General features: G+C 39.4%; 1 protein-coding gene and 1 long non-coding RNA gene across 2 annotated transcripts; one reads left to right on the top strand and one right to left on the bottom strand.

Moving 5' to 3' along the window:
- Positions 1 to 1545: 1545 nt before the first annotated feature.
- LOC133745320 (uncharacterized) lies at positions 1546 to 3858 on the top strand. The gene is made up of 3 exons (XR_009863544.1): positions 1546 to 1767; positions 2622 to 2859; positions 3602 to 3858. It is a non-coding gene; the product is annotated as an uncharacterized LOC133745320 (long non-coding RNA).
- A 7645-nt stretch (positions 3859 to 11503) lies between these two features.
- LOC133707459 (transcription factor MYC2-like) lies at positions 11504 to 14013 on the bottom strand. The gene has a single exon (XM_062133030.1). The coding sequence runs from the start codon at positions 13907 to 13909 to the stop codon at positions 11861 to 11863; it is 2049 nt and encodes a 682-aa protein (XP_061989014.1). The 5' UTR covers positions 13910 to 14013; the 3' UTR covers positions 11504 to 11860.
- Positions 14014 to 15036: the final 1023 nt, after the last annotated feature.

The raw sequence follows: 15036 nt of genomic DNA, 5'->3' as shown, positions 1-15036 counted from the left end.
GACAGTCTCCGCTAAGCGCAACTCCGCTAGCGGAACTTCTCCCTTCTCATCTTGCAAGCGAGACAGGCTCCGCTAAGCGCAACTCCGCTAGGGGAACTTCTCCCTTCTCATCTTGCGAGCGAGACAGTCTCCGCTAAGCGCAACTCCGCTAGCGGAACTTCTCCCTTCTCATCTTGCGAGCGAGACAGTCTCCGCTAAGCGCAACTCCGCTAGCAGAACTTCTCCCTTCTCATCTTGCAAGCGAGACAGGCTCCGCTAAGCGCAACTCCGCTAGCGGAACTTCTTGCAAGCGAGACAGGCTCCGCTAAGCGCAACTCCGCTAGCGGTTGTTCTCCTTTCTCATCTTGCAAGCGAGACAGGCTCCGCTAAGCGCAACTCCGCTAGCGGAACTTCTCCATTCTCATCTTACAGGCGAGACAGTCTCCGCTAAGCGCAACTAGTATAAAATACCGATTCTATGACTGACATTTAATCTTTGAACTCGACGCCTCAAGCTTTTATGTGTTTTTTTCACTTATTTCAAATACTAAAACTGAACATAGAAGATGAGTTATAAATATATCTTCCCCAAGGCTAATGCCTAGGAAATGTTTTATAGCCCTGAGAATGTACTGTTGCCATGTTGGTACTTCATGAGAGCTTAAGGGAATGCATTATCTCATGACCAACCGGTTAGGTTGGTCCACTATCATCGATCAGTGCTATCATAAAATCTTCACCCATAGAGGATCATTAAAGCCCGACAAACGCATCAACGGCTAGCCTACTGTATGCATATGCGATGTTTGCAGGAGAAAACCAAAGTAAATCCTCATATTGCTCACCGATTATTGAGGGTAAGATCAATGATTAAACAAGATTAATTAAAATTAGTGAGTATACACACTTGCAGACCTAGCTGAGGGAAAGTGAGGGCTCATTTGCTCGCTGGGTTTTTGTTTGCTGCGGAGTTAATTAATGATCTACGAGCTAGCATACAAAACTTTAGTCTAAATATTAACATATGCCCATTGACAGAGTCACAACAGCTTAAAATAAAGAAAATATGACAATATGCCTCCATATAAATAAAATGCAGGGTTCGCCACTGAGTATATAGGCACATGCGATGATATTAAAAGAGTATAAATACAAATAATTGAGAGTGTAAATGTCAGGTATGTAAAATAAATTTGTCCAATGGGTAACCTTTCTTTAGCTTGAAAATCAAGGTCTACCAAACTTGTTTTGGTGTTCTTGTGCTACATCTGGCATTAAGCTTATACTCATTTTAAGTTTATCTGTTTTGGAGTTCTTAATTTATGCGATTTTTTATGTAGTGTCCACATCGAATAATTTTTCCATCGAAACACGATGAAAAAAGAATTTGCTAGTTCGGTTCATTTATCAAACTGAAATTTACTTTTCTGATTTTTTTTTTACATGCCTTTTATTGTCCAAGGATAATAAACTTTAACTTTTTGATATTTTCAAGCTTAAAAGGAAGAAAAAAAATTGCAAAGGGTGGTATCCCTTAGTAGTGACATTAACCCCAAACTCCACCATTGTGATTGGAATTAATTAGAGCAGTTGAACACGTGGGAGAGCACCTCGGGAAACCTATGCAAATGGCCGCGGGCGTTGCCTGCCCTGCCTTAAAAAGTTGAACCCTTTCGTTTCGTATCACTGCCTTAATCACCTCCCCCTTTCCCTTCTTCAAGAATTTGACCCTAACCCACCACTCTGGTTCTACAATCGAACCCAGATCTGCTTCCGTTTCCCTTAAAGGTACGTGCTTTCATCTCTCCCATCTTTTCTGTAATTCAGAAAACACCAAACCCTTGGTTTCTTGCTTTGTGTATATCATAATCTTGCATTTGATTTCGTTTTTGGTACGAGTAAACTGTGTACTGTGATGCTTCAGGATTGATCAATTGGGAAGGGTTTTAAATTCCATTGGAGTAAGATGCAATGATCAATTTTTGAATTTTGTTATGGTGAATGCAGAATTGCTGAAAATTCAGTATATTTTTTGTTTTTTGTTTTAGGGTTTATGTTTTGGTCTCTGCTTTTAGCTTCAGTGAACTGTGAATTAAGCAAATGGGTGAGAGGGGTTTTGTTATTAAGGTTCCCAACTGCTTTGTTAAGCAAGCACAACGTGCATTAGTCTTGGCTCTTGAATGTTCGAAAAGGGATTTGTGAAATGGTAATCCTTTGAGACCTGGATTGTGGTATTTACTGCCCACTAGCTTGATTTAAATCGACATTGTAAGTCATGATGTATAGTTTGTATTGTGCGCCTATCTATGTAATATCCTTTGGAAGCATTGACTATAGAATATGTTATTGCACCGAGATTAGTGGCTTTGGCTATCTATGTAGTGACCAGCATTCCTAAAGCTTCTTGGTAGCTATGCTGTAGCCATCCTTTGCCAAATTGGTTGCTTTATGGGGTGTTTTATGATATCATTGATTTCCTTTCTATTTAATGTCATGGTTTATTTTAAGTTTGATATATTGTGTCAGGTTGTAACTAATTATATTGATGTTCATTATTAATTGTCGTCCTTGTAACACAGCTTTGTGTTTCAGTTCTTAAAATTATTGAATGAAATAGCTTAATGAAATGTTCATTACTCCAGGAGTTCCGGGTCAGAAAACAATAAACTACATGTCTACATACATGAAGGACTGCTTTTAGTCTGAAAGGGGATGCTATAGAGATCGATGCTGTTATAGCTGTTTGACGTTCATATCTGGATTGTCTCTCTGTTGCACTAAAAGACAATAAAGATTGAACAGGGTTGAAGGCATAAGAATCTAAGAATGGAACTAAGCTGCCAGCATTGGATTTAAACATAATTGAATCCTAGTTTGATGGTAAAACCCCAAGTTTCATATCCCTCTTCCTGTTTTTATTTGGAGGAGCATCTTTTAAATTATAATCATATTATCTGGTGTGGGTGGCTTACTGAGGTTATGCATTTTGGGTTTACTCGTAAGAGTTCAAATTGAACAAATATTGTTGTAGATGCTCCATTTCAATAGGATAGGGGATTTTAAGTTAAGAGAGTCTCCACATATTGAAAGTGTAGAACATTGGATTTCCACTTCATAGCATGACGAGCATTTAATATATGACAATTTGCATTGCAGATGAGTGGACAAAATAGAAGGTCACTTGAGGGTCTTTCCCACTTTAAAGCAAGTTGTCGATATGCTCCTTTTTGGGAATCTATTTTTTAGTTCTTGAAGTAAATTAAAACTTGCTTAATTCCCAATCACTTAAATTTGCACCTATACATCTTGCATATGTGCTGACTAAAAGATATAGTTAGCTATTACTCTTGACCAAATTAGTACTTGACATCTTGTTTTTGTTCGAGGCTTTCTGTACTTGTTAATTTTCTATAGTTTATATTTTTCTAAGTCAATCCCCTGAGTAAATGCTGTTCTTTTCTTTCATTCAAATGGATCTTAATTTAATAGAGTTCCCACCAGTTGCGAGCCAAACCTTAATGGTAAGTTACTGTCAGATGGGGAAACATTGTTCATGAAGAGTAATCTTTTGCACTCTTTCTTTGTTTAATCCATGCTTACACTTGCTCTGAATATGAAACAGGCAAATGTATGAACAGTATTCAAACACAGAATAGTATTACAATGAAGCCTATTGATCAAAGAGAGCGCACCAGGGGTCGTAATGACATTCTCACTCGTCGCTTGAAGAACCGAGAAAGACAACGTAGATATAGGGCCCGGAAGCGTCTTGAAGCAGAATTGAAAAATTCCAGCTTTATAAAGCCCTCAACTTCACCAGATGTAGAAGTGCAATTTAATGAAACTGTTAGCAATTACACACCCCGTGTGCACTGCAAACGGAATTGGAAAAAGGATGCAAGGAGAGCTCATGTTTCTAAGAATCCTGAAGTTACAGCTAATGCTTATGCTGTCCCTACTTTGATGTCAACCAGTGTAAGTCAAACCGTGTTCATGTCTGGAACTACAGCAGAACCAAAATTTGAGAGTGAAATGTATTCAGAGGTATCTGTTGACCAAAATAACTGTGAAATGAATAGACCTAAACTGGGGAGAAGAGATTGGAAAGCTGATGCAAGAAAGAAGAAAAACTAAAGCAGATGACAGATAACGCCTAACTGTCCTATTTTGATGGAAGGGTAAGTTTATGATTTGGGTAGATAACTCCTAGCCATTCCATCAAACGGGATGGTAAACAGTAGTCGTTGTCTGTGTAAGTTCTTCTACTTCTGCTCTTACTGACATTGTAGGAATGGGGAAAGTATGCAGCTAATTCCTTAGTCGGTAAATGTTGAATTGCAGAAATGTAAGCTTAACAGTGCTAGAAAACCATTCTTGGACTTCTGTACTGTTTTAGTTAGAGAATCAGATCAGTAGTCTAAAGTATCAAAATGTATGAGTACTGTTGTTGAAGTATTGTTAATATAAGGATTGTTATCAAATGTATCATCTCTAAAGACTCGTGGGATTTGAATTTCTGCTTATTAGAAAGCATTGCATCTTTTATTGTTTCTGAACTTCGTTACACATGATTTCATATACATGCATTTGTAGATAGGAGTTCTACTCTGAGGTGTTTGTGTTCCTTCCATATAAGAGAAATCTTCAGCATGTGCCACTATCAGCATCTTCTTTAAGCTGGCGTAATGGCTTTTTATGTTTATATAATATCTTAGGTCATCATCATCATCATCATTTAATGAAATTTGTTTTTTCTTCTTACCGCCTGTTAGGGATACGGTTGTGATGAAAATAGGGGAGTGAAGCCTGAATGGATTTAAACAAGCTGTAGATTATCGAATCCGTGTGTGTGTTTTTCATCTTTTCAATTCTTATTTATTTATTTTTTTAGATCTATGTGTGTGTTTCAATTTTTTTTTTTTTTATTTATTCAATGGGTGCTGTTTTTAATCCAATATACATCATATTCTATAGTAAAAGCATTGATCTGTTTGGAAAATGATATGGCAGAGAATGTGTCTACACATATCACATAGTACTGGTTTGTTGTTTTCCACAAAAGCACTCACAAAATGTAGATGTTTAGAAAGCCTGTGTTGGAACTCTAAATATCAGGGCATTCAAGGGTGAACAAGTTGGAAAAAGATTAATCATGTCCAATCTACAACTCTGTGCGGAATCCTGGAAAAATTAACTCTCCTAGGATCCATTTTTGAGTCTGGAGGTTATCCCTTCATGTTCCAAGTCAATAATTTCTGAAGCCAACACGTTTGGTTCAAGGTTCGTGCAACTGTTTAAGACAATGAGAATGGAATGAAATTGGAAATTTAGGATATTGATTCTTGGATGAAAAGGTTGATCCTTGGATTACACTCGAGGTTAGAGTTTGTTTCGCGAAATTTGCTAGCTGGAAATGTCATTCTCATTCCCTTCCAATACTAGGAATCAAGGAGAATGGTGATAAGGACTTTCCGAACTTTGAACGCCTTCTTCAATCTCTGGCACATGAAATGAAAATCTGGCGATTCTGGCCATTCAATATATTATGAATTCATTTGTTGCAATGAGGATAACAAACACAATATGGCTATTGGATTCCTGATTCCCCTTTCATTAATATTAAGAGATAGCTATTTCTAACGTGAGCATAGTAATTAATCCAAAATTCAAGAAGAAAAAAATGAAAGCAAGCAATTTTGTATAAGGAACTTTTAGGCTCAATTACAACTATGTTTAAATCGATCTCCACCATATATAATCCAATATCAACCCGCCATACATGCAAAGGGAATTAGAAATAAAGTAATAAAATGCAAAGTAAAAACAAGGAACATGAATTAGAGAAACTTCGGTGCATTAATATAAGTTCCTCCCTTTGCTTTCTTTTCTGAGCCGTCCCAAATTCTCAAAGCTCCAATCCCTTCTCATTCCAGCGCTCCTAACCAACTTTGGTTCAGTGCTCCCTTCATATGCAACTCCACCTGTGCTACAAAGCCTGCGATGCCCCGCCTTTTGGGCATTCTTTTTCTTCTTGCCATGCTCACCCAACAAAGGAGCTGACCTATGATCTATTGTCTCATAATAAGGCGGCGGAGTTAGGTTTCCGGACCAGCTTCTGTCCATGTTTACACAGCATAGCTTCCTATTACATGCCTTCTGAGCCTTGCCTTGTTTATAGTTCCTTTCGGAGCCCGAAGAATCCGTCCTCTGCAGAACCTGGCAAGTCAAGCAATTAAGGCTCATGGTTACGATGTGTGTGTTATGATTTATCTCGTGTGCCCTAGATAGAAAGCTCTTCAACAATCAGAAGTTGGAAAAGCCTTCGACTTCAGGCAAGGTTTGCATATGGGGAACGGGAATGAACAGGGTTTAACTGGAGATGATCATGGAAAAGGCACCATTACATTTTTGTAATGGAATGAAGGGAGAAGAGATAAAGGAGAATGAAATATGTCAATGCTTCAAGGGGGTTGGTTCTTGGAGGCAAACTGATATTGGTTGGCATAATAACCATCAAATAACAACCAAATGTTATTTTTGTTAATTTTGGATTTGGATTAGGGCAATGCCAACCCGGAAATACAGCTTAACCAGTTCTAATTTGGGCCAGTCACCAATGATATCCCTATCCAATTAGATTACTGCAATAGGTTACTGGTACAGGTTAGGTTTATATGCTGTCACATTGCTGATTTCAATCAATCAAACTTGGTTTAGTCCATTTTAAGTTTTTAACGAAAAAAAGTGTTGTTTACAACTGTTTTATGCAAATCCTATCCATACAGCATGTCACATGTGAATCCTGCTGTCATTTTTTTTTTTGAAAACAAAAAATCGGACACATCACTTGTATGTAAAAATCTCAACTTACTACGTATGCTATATCTTCATTAACATTTAAAAGGCAATATAACTATACTTACAAAATTAATACAAATTGGTCTCACATTCTATGGTCTTATCTTTAGAACTTCTTTTTCACGCAATGGAGATCGATAACACATAAATTTTGTTTTGTGCATATTATCTATACCTATGAAATATGAAGTATACAGGATTAAAAGAGGATTTCAAATAAGTATTTGCTATGAATTTTCGACAGGGTTGACTTGTCTTTAGCAAAAGTTTAGAGAGGAGTCTTGGAGGCTTGGAGCTATTGAGAAGCAACCTTCACAAAGGCACTTGAGCTTAAACATCCCGTGATCTTTCTCTGCATAACTAACCGGCCAAGAAAAAGCCTTGCACCAATTAAGAGTCTGAATTGATAATCATAATTCATGAGATCAAGTAGATATATCTTTGTAGACTAAACAATCTGTAATGTAAAGTTGAAGGTATTATGTCCATATATCCAACTCAAACTCATTCATAAATTTAAGGTGTCACTGGTTTTAAGCTCGGGAAATTCTAGTGTAGTGGTGGGTATCTCATACCCACATTTACAAAAGTGAGAACAAATTTTGTTGTCAAAGTTGTAATTTGAGTCCTACTTTGTGTAATCTTAGTTCTAATAATGGTAATTACACATCTTACGACATTTTACAAGTTTTTGAACAAATTCGTTGTCAATGTTGTAATCTTAGTTCTAATAATGGTAATTACACCTCTTACGACATTTTTACAAGCTTTTGAACAAATTCGTTGTCAATGTTGTAATTTTTGTTTAACTATATGTAAATAGTGTAAATGAATATGGTAACTTTTGTTCTCAATGTTGTAATTTTGGTTTAAATACTTGTAAATTTTTGTTCAAATAGTTATAAATGAGGGTATCTCATACCCACCAGTACACTAGCTTGTCTCTTTAAGCTCAAGCTAGTGATCCTTTCCTCATCATTAATGCTTCCTTCTCCTTTACAAGCGGAAATTTGGGAAAACAGCATGTGTTCCAATTCACCTCGGATGCTGAGTTTAACGATGTTAATCTTGAGTCCGAGGCCCAAGTAAGGAACTCTCGTCTGTCAAGTGTCGATCAAGGAACGCTACAGGCCTACAATAACATCATATTGGCATCAATCGTTGAAATTATGAAGCAATGCCCTATTGGAATCTGGTCTCACATAACATATTTTGATAACAGTCATATTGCTGGTAATTCACCGGCTTGATTTTTTCTTAATTAAATTGAAAATCTGTAATTTCTTGTTGGGAAGATATGAAGCTCTACCATGGTTGGAGAATCATCTTTGAGACCATGGATGGAGAATCGATCATCTTTGAGACCATATTGCTTTAAATTGAAAGACTCAAGCTGTTAGTACGCTTATATGATAACTGTTAAACAAGCTTATGTTGAAACTAGAATCTCATCATTAAAATAAATACTGTAGTTTTTTTTTTTTTTTTTTCGACTAGGAATAAATACTGTAGTTTGAGTGGTCTTGCTCTATACATCTCAATTAGGATCTATACTTGTTTTATCTTAAGAAAGCTCATCTTGAAAGTTCCTTCCTATCCTAAAGAAATTAATTAATAGGGAATGAAGAACCTTCCAGATGATCCCAATCAATTAAAAATTCAGATGAAGGAGATTGCCTAGCTACCTGGTAAATTAAGTTCGATTATAAAATCTACTCATTGCTACCTTTCCCTAGCAATTTTATTCGGTTTCTTCGTTAAGTACAATATCAGTGGCCTCCAGCTTCGTTTAATCAAAACTTAATAGGACAACAACCTTTATATTTTTCTCATTTTCTTTTGCTGATATTCCTGATAAAGTATATGACTGGTAGCGAATAGCGATTGTACAAAATCAGAAACCTAAGTGCTGGAAGATGATTTTTCTTAGAAGAACTTAATACGTCCGGTGGACGGTGGTATTTCTCTGCAGAAGAATAAAAGATGTCCCAAGTTCAAAACCCTCGTCCGCTAAGATCAAAGCGGGAAATTCTAGTGTACATGTAGGTATCTCATACCCACATTTACAAAAGTGACAACAAATTTGTTGTCAGAGTGGTAATGTTGAGTCCTATTTTGTGTAATCTTAGTTCTAATAATAGTAATTACACCTCTTACGACATTGTTACAAGCTTTTGAACAAATTCGTTGTCAATGTTGTAATTTTTGTTTAACTATATGTAAATAGTGTAAATGAATATGGTAACTTTTGTTCTCAATGTTGTAATTTTGGTTCAAATAATTGTAATTTTTTGTTCAAATAATTGTAAATGAGTGTATAAGATACCCACAAGTACCATAGCTTGTCTCGATCAAAGCAAGAGATAAAGAGATATGATTTTCCTTTTTGCAGAGTCTACTACTCATCTTAATTAAACATATTTCTCTACATTAATTCATTTAACAAAGCTATGGCTAGCTTTGAACTCAATCATTCGTTAACTGTAAATTAATCAAATCCATCTCAGGTGCCCCGCAAAATATCTTTGTTGGGAGTGCCAAGTTAAGCAAAGCTAGAGCCTACAGATGAGGAACACCGAAGCCTCCATCCATCTTGGGAGTGACATAAAGTATCCCAAACGTGCCAATGTATTTTTTTTGGAATAAACATGCAGAAATTAGGTCCCTTAAACAAATTCCATGTTGAGGAGTCGAATAATCACAGAGAATTCATCAAGTATGAAAAGAACACCGTGCTAAAAGATAATAGTCTCAGTCCCCTCCTTAGCAAAAACCAAGACAAGACATTGCACATGGTAATATCCGATTGAAGAGTCACATGCCTCTCTAAACAAACTGTTTTTTTTTTTTTTCCATATGGAGGGCAACCGAATATATCTTGAATCATATAGCCGGAAATAAAAGCAACTGATGTGAAAATTTAGTGTATAAAAGAACTAATTTCAGTTTAGTATCGTAAATTTTTGACTGAGGTCTACGACATTCTAAATTCACAATAAATCATCAATTTCATTGGTCAAGTCTAAACACTCGGCAAATTATGACTGACGTAACTCGAATCTAATTTGATATGACACATTGAAAACATAATAATTATGTAGTTTAAGTGACCCGAAGTTTAATATTATCAATCAATCTTATGCATGCATATACATTCGCAACTAGATGAAAAATAAATTCGCATGAGGTAAGTCTCATTATCATATAAGAAAAAAAAGTCCCAAGACTCTCAACAGAAGAATCATAATTACCTTCCACCATCCAGGTAGACAAAACAAAAACAGTGACAAAAATTCTTCAAAATATAATGAGAGTGTGATGGCATGGGTTGGGATAACTGAAATTGTTAATGGTATACAGCTCCCCAAATTCTCTACTGGGACCAGTTTTGCTTCTTTTCTTAATCTCCAAGAAGCCTTTCAAGCTAAGTGGCTGAGCTGATATTATCACAAGGGTGTGCTTGATTTGGACATCCACACCACAACACGTGTTAATTAGTTCAAAATAAGTAAGAGTGGGGTCAAGCTTAACAAGCATCATGTTTAGTAAATTTCTTTGAATTTGATTTTTTTTTTTTTCTATAGGCATATGCAACTTGCAAAGACATGATCAAGAGGTCACTTTCTGGATACACTAGCAGTAGGATTGAATTTGATTCACAAGTTCTTCAAAGATCTTTTTATTTTATTTTGTAAGAATGAAAATTATAATTAATGAATGAACGATCTACTTCTGATCATATCGTAGTCTTTCACTCTTTTGTAAGATAAGTCGTTAAGTTAGAACAATATCGATGTCATGCTAACTAATTAATAATGAATCACGTTTGTTGTGATTAACCGCTCCTAAGTCAAGTTCAGATATTTTGTAGTTAAAAAAGAGACCAAATAATATTCGGCAAAATTTTGTTATTTCTTTTTGTATAAAGTATAAACATCATATCTAGCTAGAACTTTATGGTGGAGCACCCTTCAACATTTGAGGTCGATCCTGGACACAGAAACCATGGTTGATACATGTAACAGTAAATTCTGAGAATCCAAGATTGTGGAAACCAACCATTTTTACCCTAATCATCGAATCAAAGGTTGAATTTAATCACCTGGTAAAAGCAGCGTGAGTGTACCATTTGCAAAAAGCATGGCACAGTTAAAGTTAAAAGAGGATCTAACTACTTTTAGGGTTTCTTCAAGTTCACAGCTTTAATCCCCTTCTGTATCTGTCACAACTAATTATCACCTTCATTAATTCATTCATGCATGCTGCTGCTTCTTATTGGCTAAATATGGCAATCGAAAATCCAAAAGATGACCCTTTTTTCATCCGCAAGTGTCGGTATAATAGACTCTGCCTTCTAGAATTTGGGGCATTTATTCCCGGCCCCATGAGAAAAATGCACGAAAAATAATAATATTCCCCACCAAAACCCATCCAAGCTAGAGTTCAACATTGAAAAAGCCCCTACAGTCAGATGCTGATACGGCTGAGAATTCATTGAACCAACCAAGGCGGGCGTGCGTTGAAAGGGTCTCTTTCTTTGAGCTCAGAAACAACTTAAAACTCAGGTTAAATCGAAACAACTTCAACCTGTTTCGAGGTTTGAATTTGAGGAACCAAGAGATTGCAATGTTACATCCTGATAAAAATACTACTAGTACAACATCACTAAGCGAGAACTTTCATGAACTCCATGAAAGTTCAAATTTTATGACACATATTTACGCATTGACGATGATGGATACAAGGATGGGGGAACACAGGGTTTTCAAATACAGCTACATGGAAAATTGTTCATCTAGTTTAAGCTCGTCCAAGTCAATCTCAGACTCGATCTATAATGCTACAACAACATCACAAAAATCTACTGAAGAAGCGGATAGAACAGTATATATCACAGAGCTCAGCTCAGCTCCGCTGCTTTGCCGGGAGCCTTAAATAAAATGTGTCCCAAAGCACGCACCCTGCCGCCGATAGAAGCAAAACAAACTCGCCATAACTTATTCAGCCATCTGTGGTTTACGTTTTATCTGGCATCCCCCACTTTGGCTGATAGAGCTAACCTGAGCTGCTCCTGCGTGTAAATCCGGCTGCCCATCCTCACGGTGGCTTGCTGGATCATCAAATCATTGACTACCGAGACGCTGGCATGGTGTACATCCAAGTCCAGCTCCATCAGCGCCGCCATTAGTCTCGCCGCAGGGTGGTTCTTCTTGCTACATTGAACTTGAATCCTGGCGTCCCATCCGAGTATCTTGACATCAATATCCAAATCGATCAACTTATTAGACCCTTTAAGCTCTTGGTCCAAACCCGGAGACGATCGGGACTCTTGCAGCTCTTTACTTAACGTCTCGACTTGCTTGTGGAGGTCCTCCTTGTCGGACTCCGTCGTTTGCAGCTTCGTCTTGAGCTCGGTGATGTAAGAGATGGCGTCTCCGAGCAGAGATGCCTTGTCCATTTTCGAAACATTTGGGACGACAGCTCGGAGAGCATAGAATCTCTGGTTGAGCTTCTCTCTTCTCTGTCTCTCCGCCTCCACGTGGTTCAGCGGCTCCTCTCTGCCGTTCGCCGGTTTACGACCTCTTTTCCGGGGTCGTTTTTCCGGGTCCACAACTCTGCTACTGTCGGCCTCCTTAGCCACGGAGGCTTCGAGGTCGGAGTGGTCGGAATCTACTGGGCCGGCGCTCGATTTCACGACGCCGCTGCTCGACGGTAGAATCACTCCCGAACTAAACGACAGGATCCCCTCGTCGTTGCTGCCCCTCGACGGCGGCGATCTCTTCTTTTTGTTGTTGTCTTCGGCGGAAAACAACTTGCCGTTGTTGGCGCTGTGAGACGTCCTCTTGCTCTCGCCGAAGTTCAATATCTCGCCGGATTCCGGCTTCAAGGAATGAGAATTCGAATTCGAATTCTTGACGCTGCTGCCGTCGTAGCCGTTGTAATCGGAGAAGTTCAGCTCCCTGGTGAAGAAGCTCTGCGTCTGTACTTGCTGGTGGTGATTGCTCTGAGATTGTACTTGGAGAACGGCGCTCGGATTCTCCGATAAGCCACTCGAACTAGGGTGGCTGTCGAACTGAATCGGCTTCGAGATTTGATGGTTACTAGTACTGGGTCCTGAAGTCGCCGGACCCATGTGCACTGAGTCCTTGACAACTTCAATTGTGCCGGTGCCGGCCGGGTTGTCGTTGATCCACAGCGACGACGGGTCGTTCTCTCCCTGATCGGCGGCGCCACACATAGGCCAAGAACCGACTTCAAGGTTATTGAAATCAAACAACACTCGGACCTTGTTCATCAGATCCGCGCTCTGGTATATAAGCTCCGTCGAGCCCAACTCGACGACCCCATTCGCCGTCGGGACGCAGACCATAGTCTGTAGGCCGAACACCTGACCTTGTCTGGCCCGCTCGCACGACGAGGCGGCGAGGCGGTCCGGGCCGGCGACCCAGACCGGGTTGGACTGAAAAAAAGCCTGACCCGGCAACCCGCCGCCGTTGACGAAGTTCTGGGTCATGGAAACGAGGAAGAACCATTCCGTATCAGTGACTTCCTGATCCACGACGTCGTCCTCGGCGGTGTTGTCGGCCCCGGAAATCAAAGAGTTGAGGTCTCTCAGCACCTTCTTCCGGTACTCCTGCTCGACCAACGACGTCGTCGTTTTGGGCTTCGCTTTCACCTTGTCCCTCTCGTCCTTGTAGAACCCCTCGCCCCATCCGAGCACGGAAGCTCCGGACATCTCGTACGACGACTGCCAGAAGATGGCGTAGGTCCAGCTCTCCCTGGCTCCGTCGATCAGCGCCTGAAGCCGCTGCATAAGCGTCTCCTGGTTGAACGGCGCCGCGGCCGGCGGCGGAGGAGGCTGCGACTGCGCGGCCGGAGGGCGGGGATAGTCGGAGGTGGAAGCGGAGGACTGAGGCTGGTGGAGGGGGTGTGCGGGTTGGGTTGTTGCGGGCTGGGCCGGCTGGGCGGCCCAGAAGGAGGTGAGATCGGAGTTGCTCATGAAGGCTTCCATGAGAGACGCGTTGTCGTCCGTCCAGAGGTTCATGGTGGGAGGTATCCGGTAGTCCGTCATGTGCAGAGATGAAACGCACCGTTTTTTGGGTTTGGTCGTGGGAACTGGGTTTTTGGGGAAGAAATGGGGAGAAGATGGGGAATGGGGAAGATGGGGAAATGGGGATTTATTTCAGCTGAATTTTAGTTGGGGGGAGTAAAAAACAGAGCAGTGAAGAAGTTTCTCAGAAGCGAAACGAGTTTTGGCGATTTTGATGAAATAATCGGGAGAGATTTTACTCGGTTTGGGTAAGAGTTTGGCCGTGTGGCACGTGCAACATATGTCTTTGGCTTGAAACTGTTTGACTTTTGACCGGAGGAAAGAAATAAACAGAGCTTGGACTGACCACTAAGCTGATTGGTCGAATGTGAGATTTTAGGGCAGTTGTGCAAGGTCGGTACTTCAACTCTACTTCTTTCTCGTTGATAAGGATATAAATCCTCGCTCTTCCGGTTTCTAGTTGACATGTTTACATAGGTAAAATTGTTTAGAAATTTGATACAATAGACGTTTCTACCAGAACTGCTTATTGTTTGACATAAAACTCACCTACCTTACCTTTTGATTTGGTGTCATTTTCTTTTGTGTTCAAATGAATGAAATTTATAAATTATAACAGTTGTCTCTTGCCGTACACATTTTAAGTAAGTAAGTAAGTAAGTAGATCTCTTATGTAAGCATTTTAAGAAACATAATTATCAAAACATTATATGCAGTAAATACTTATTAGTTTTGTGATCGGATTATATGGAATCTCAAAACAAAAATCACATAGATTCTTGTAACAAAAATCACATACTTATTATTCCTGTTCTTCCATAGAGCCAGATTACCATCATTAATCATGCAAAATTGTCAAAACTCAATGTTACTGCCCTTTCCAGCATCCACTCTTTGAAATTAAGTGATGGTAATATGGTAGCTTGCAAATTAAATGGAGCATTCGAGAGTATGGTGGACACTATCTAACATTTGCAGAACAAATGAACCACATCTTCTACTCCGTGATCACATAGAAGGCATTTGGTGTCTCCCTCATACCCTTTAGTAAGCAGGCTTTCTCGAGTGGGAAGCAGATTATTACAGGCCCACCACACACAAATACTCACCTTTCCACATATTCTTCCAAAGGTCTTTGTATGGATCTC

Source organism: Rosa rugosa, chromosome 4 (assembly GCF_958449725.1).
Source record: "Rosa rugosa chromosome 4, drRosRugo1.1, whole genome shotgun sequence".
NCBI classification, from domain to species: Eukaryota; Viridiplantae; Streptophyta; class Magnoliopsida; order Rosales; family Rosaceae; genus Rosa; species Rosa rugosa.
The sequence above is the reverse complement of the archived record's forward strand: the minus strand, read 5'-3'. Positions and strand labels throughout refer to the sequence as shown.

Excerpts from the sequence above, each read along its gene's own strand:
- LOC133707459 (XM_062133030.1), bottom strand. The coding sequence starts at position 13,909 with ATGACGGACTACCGGATACCTCCCACCATGAACCTCTGGACGGACGAC.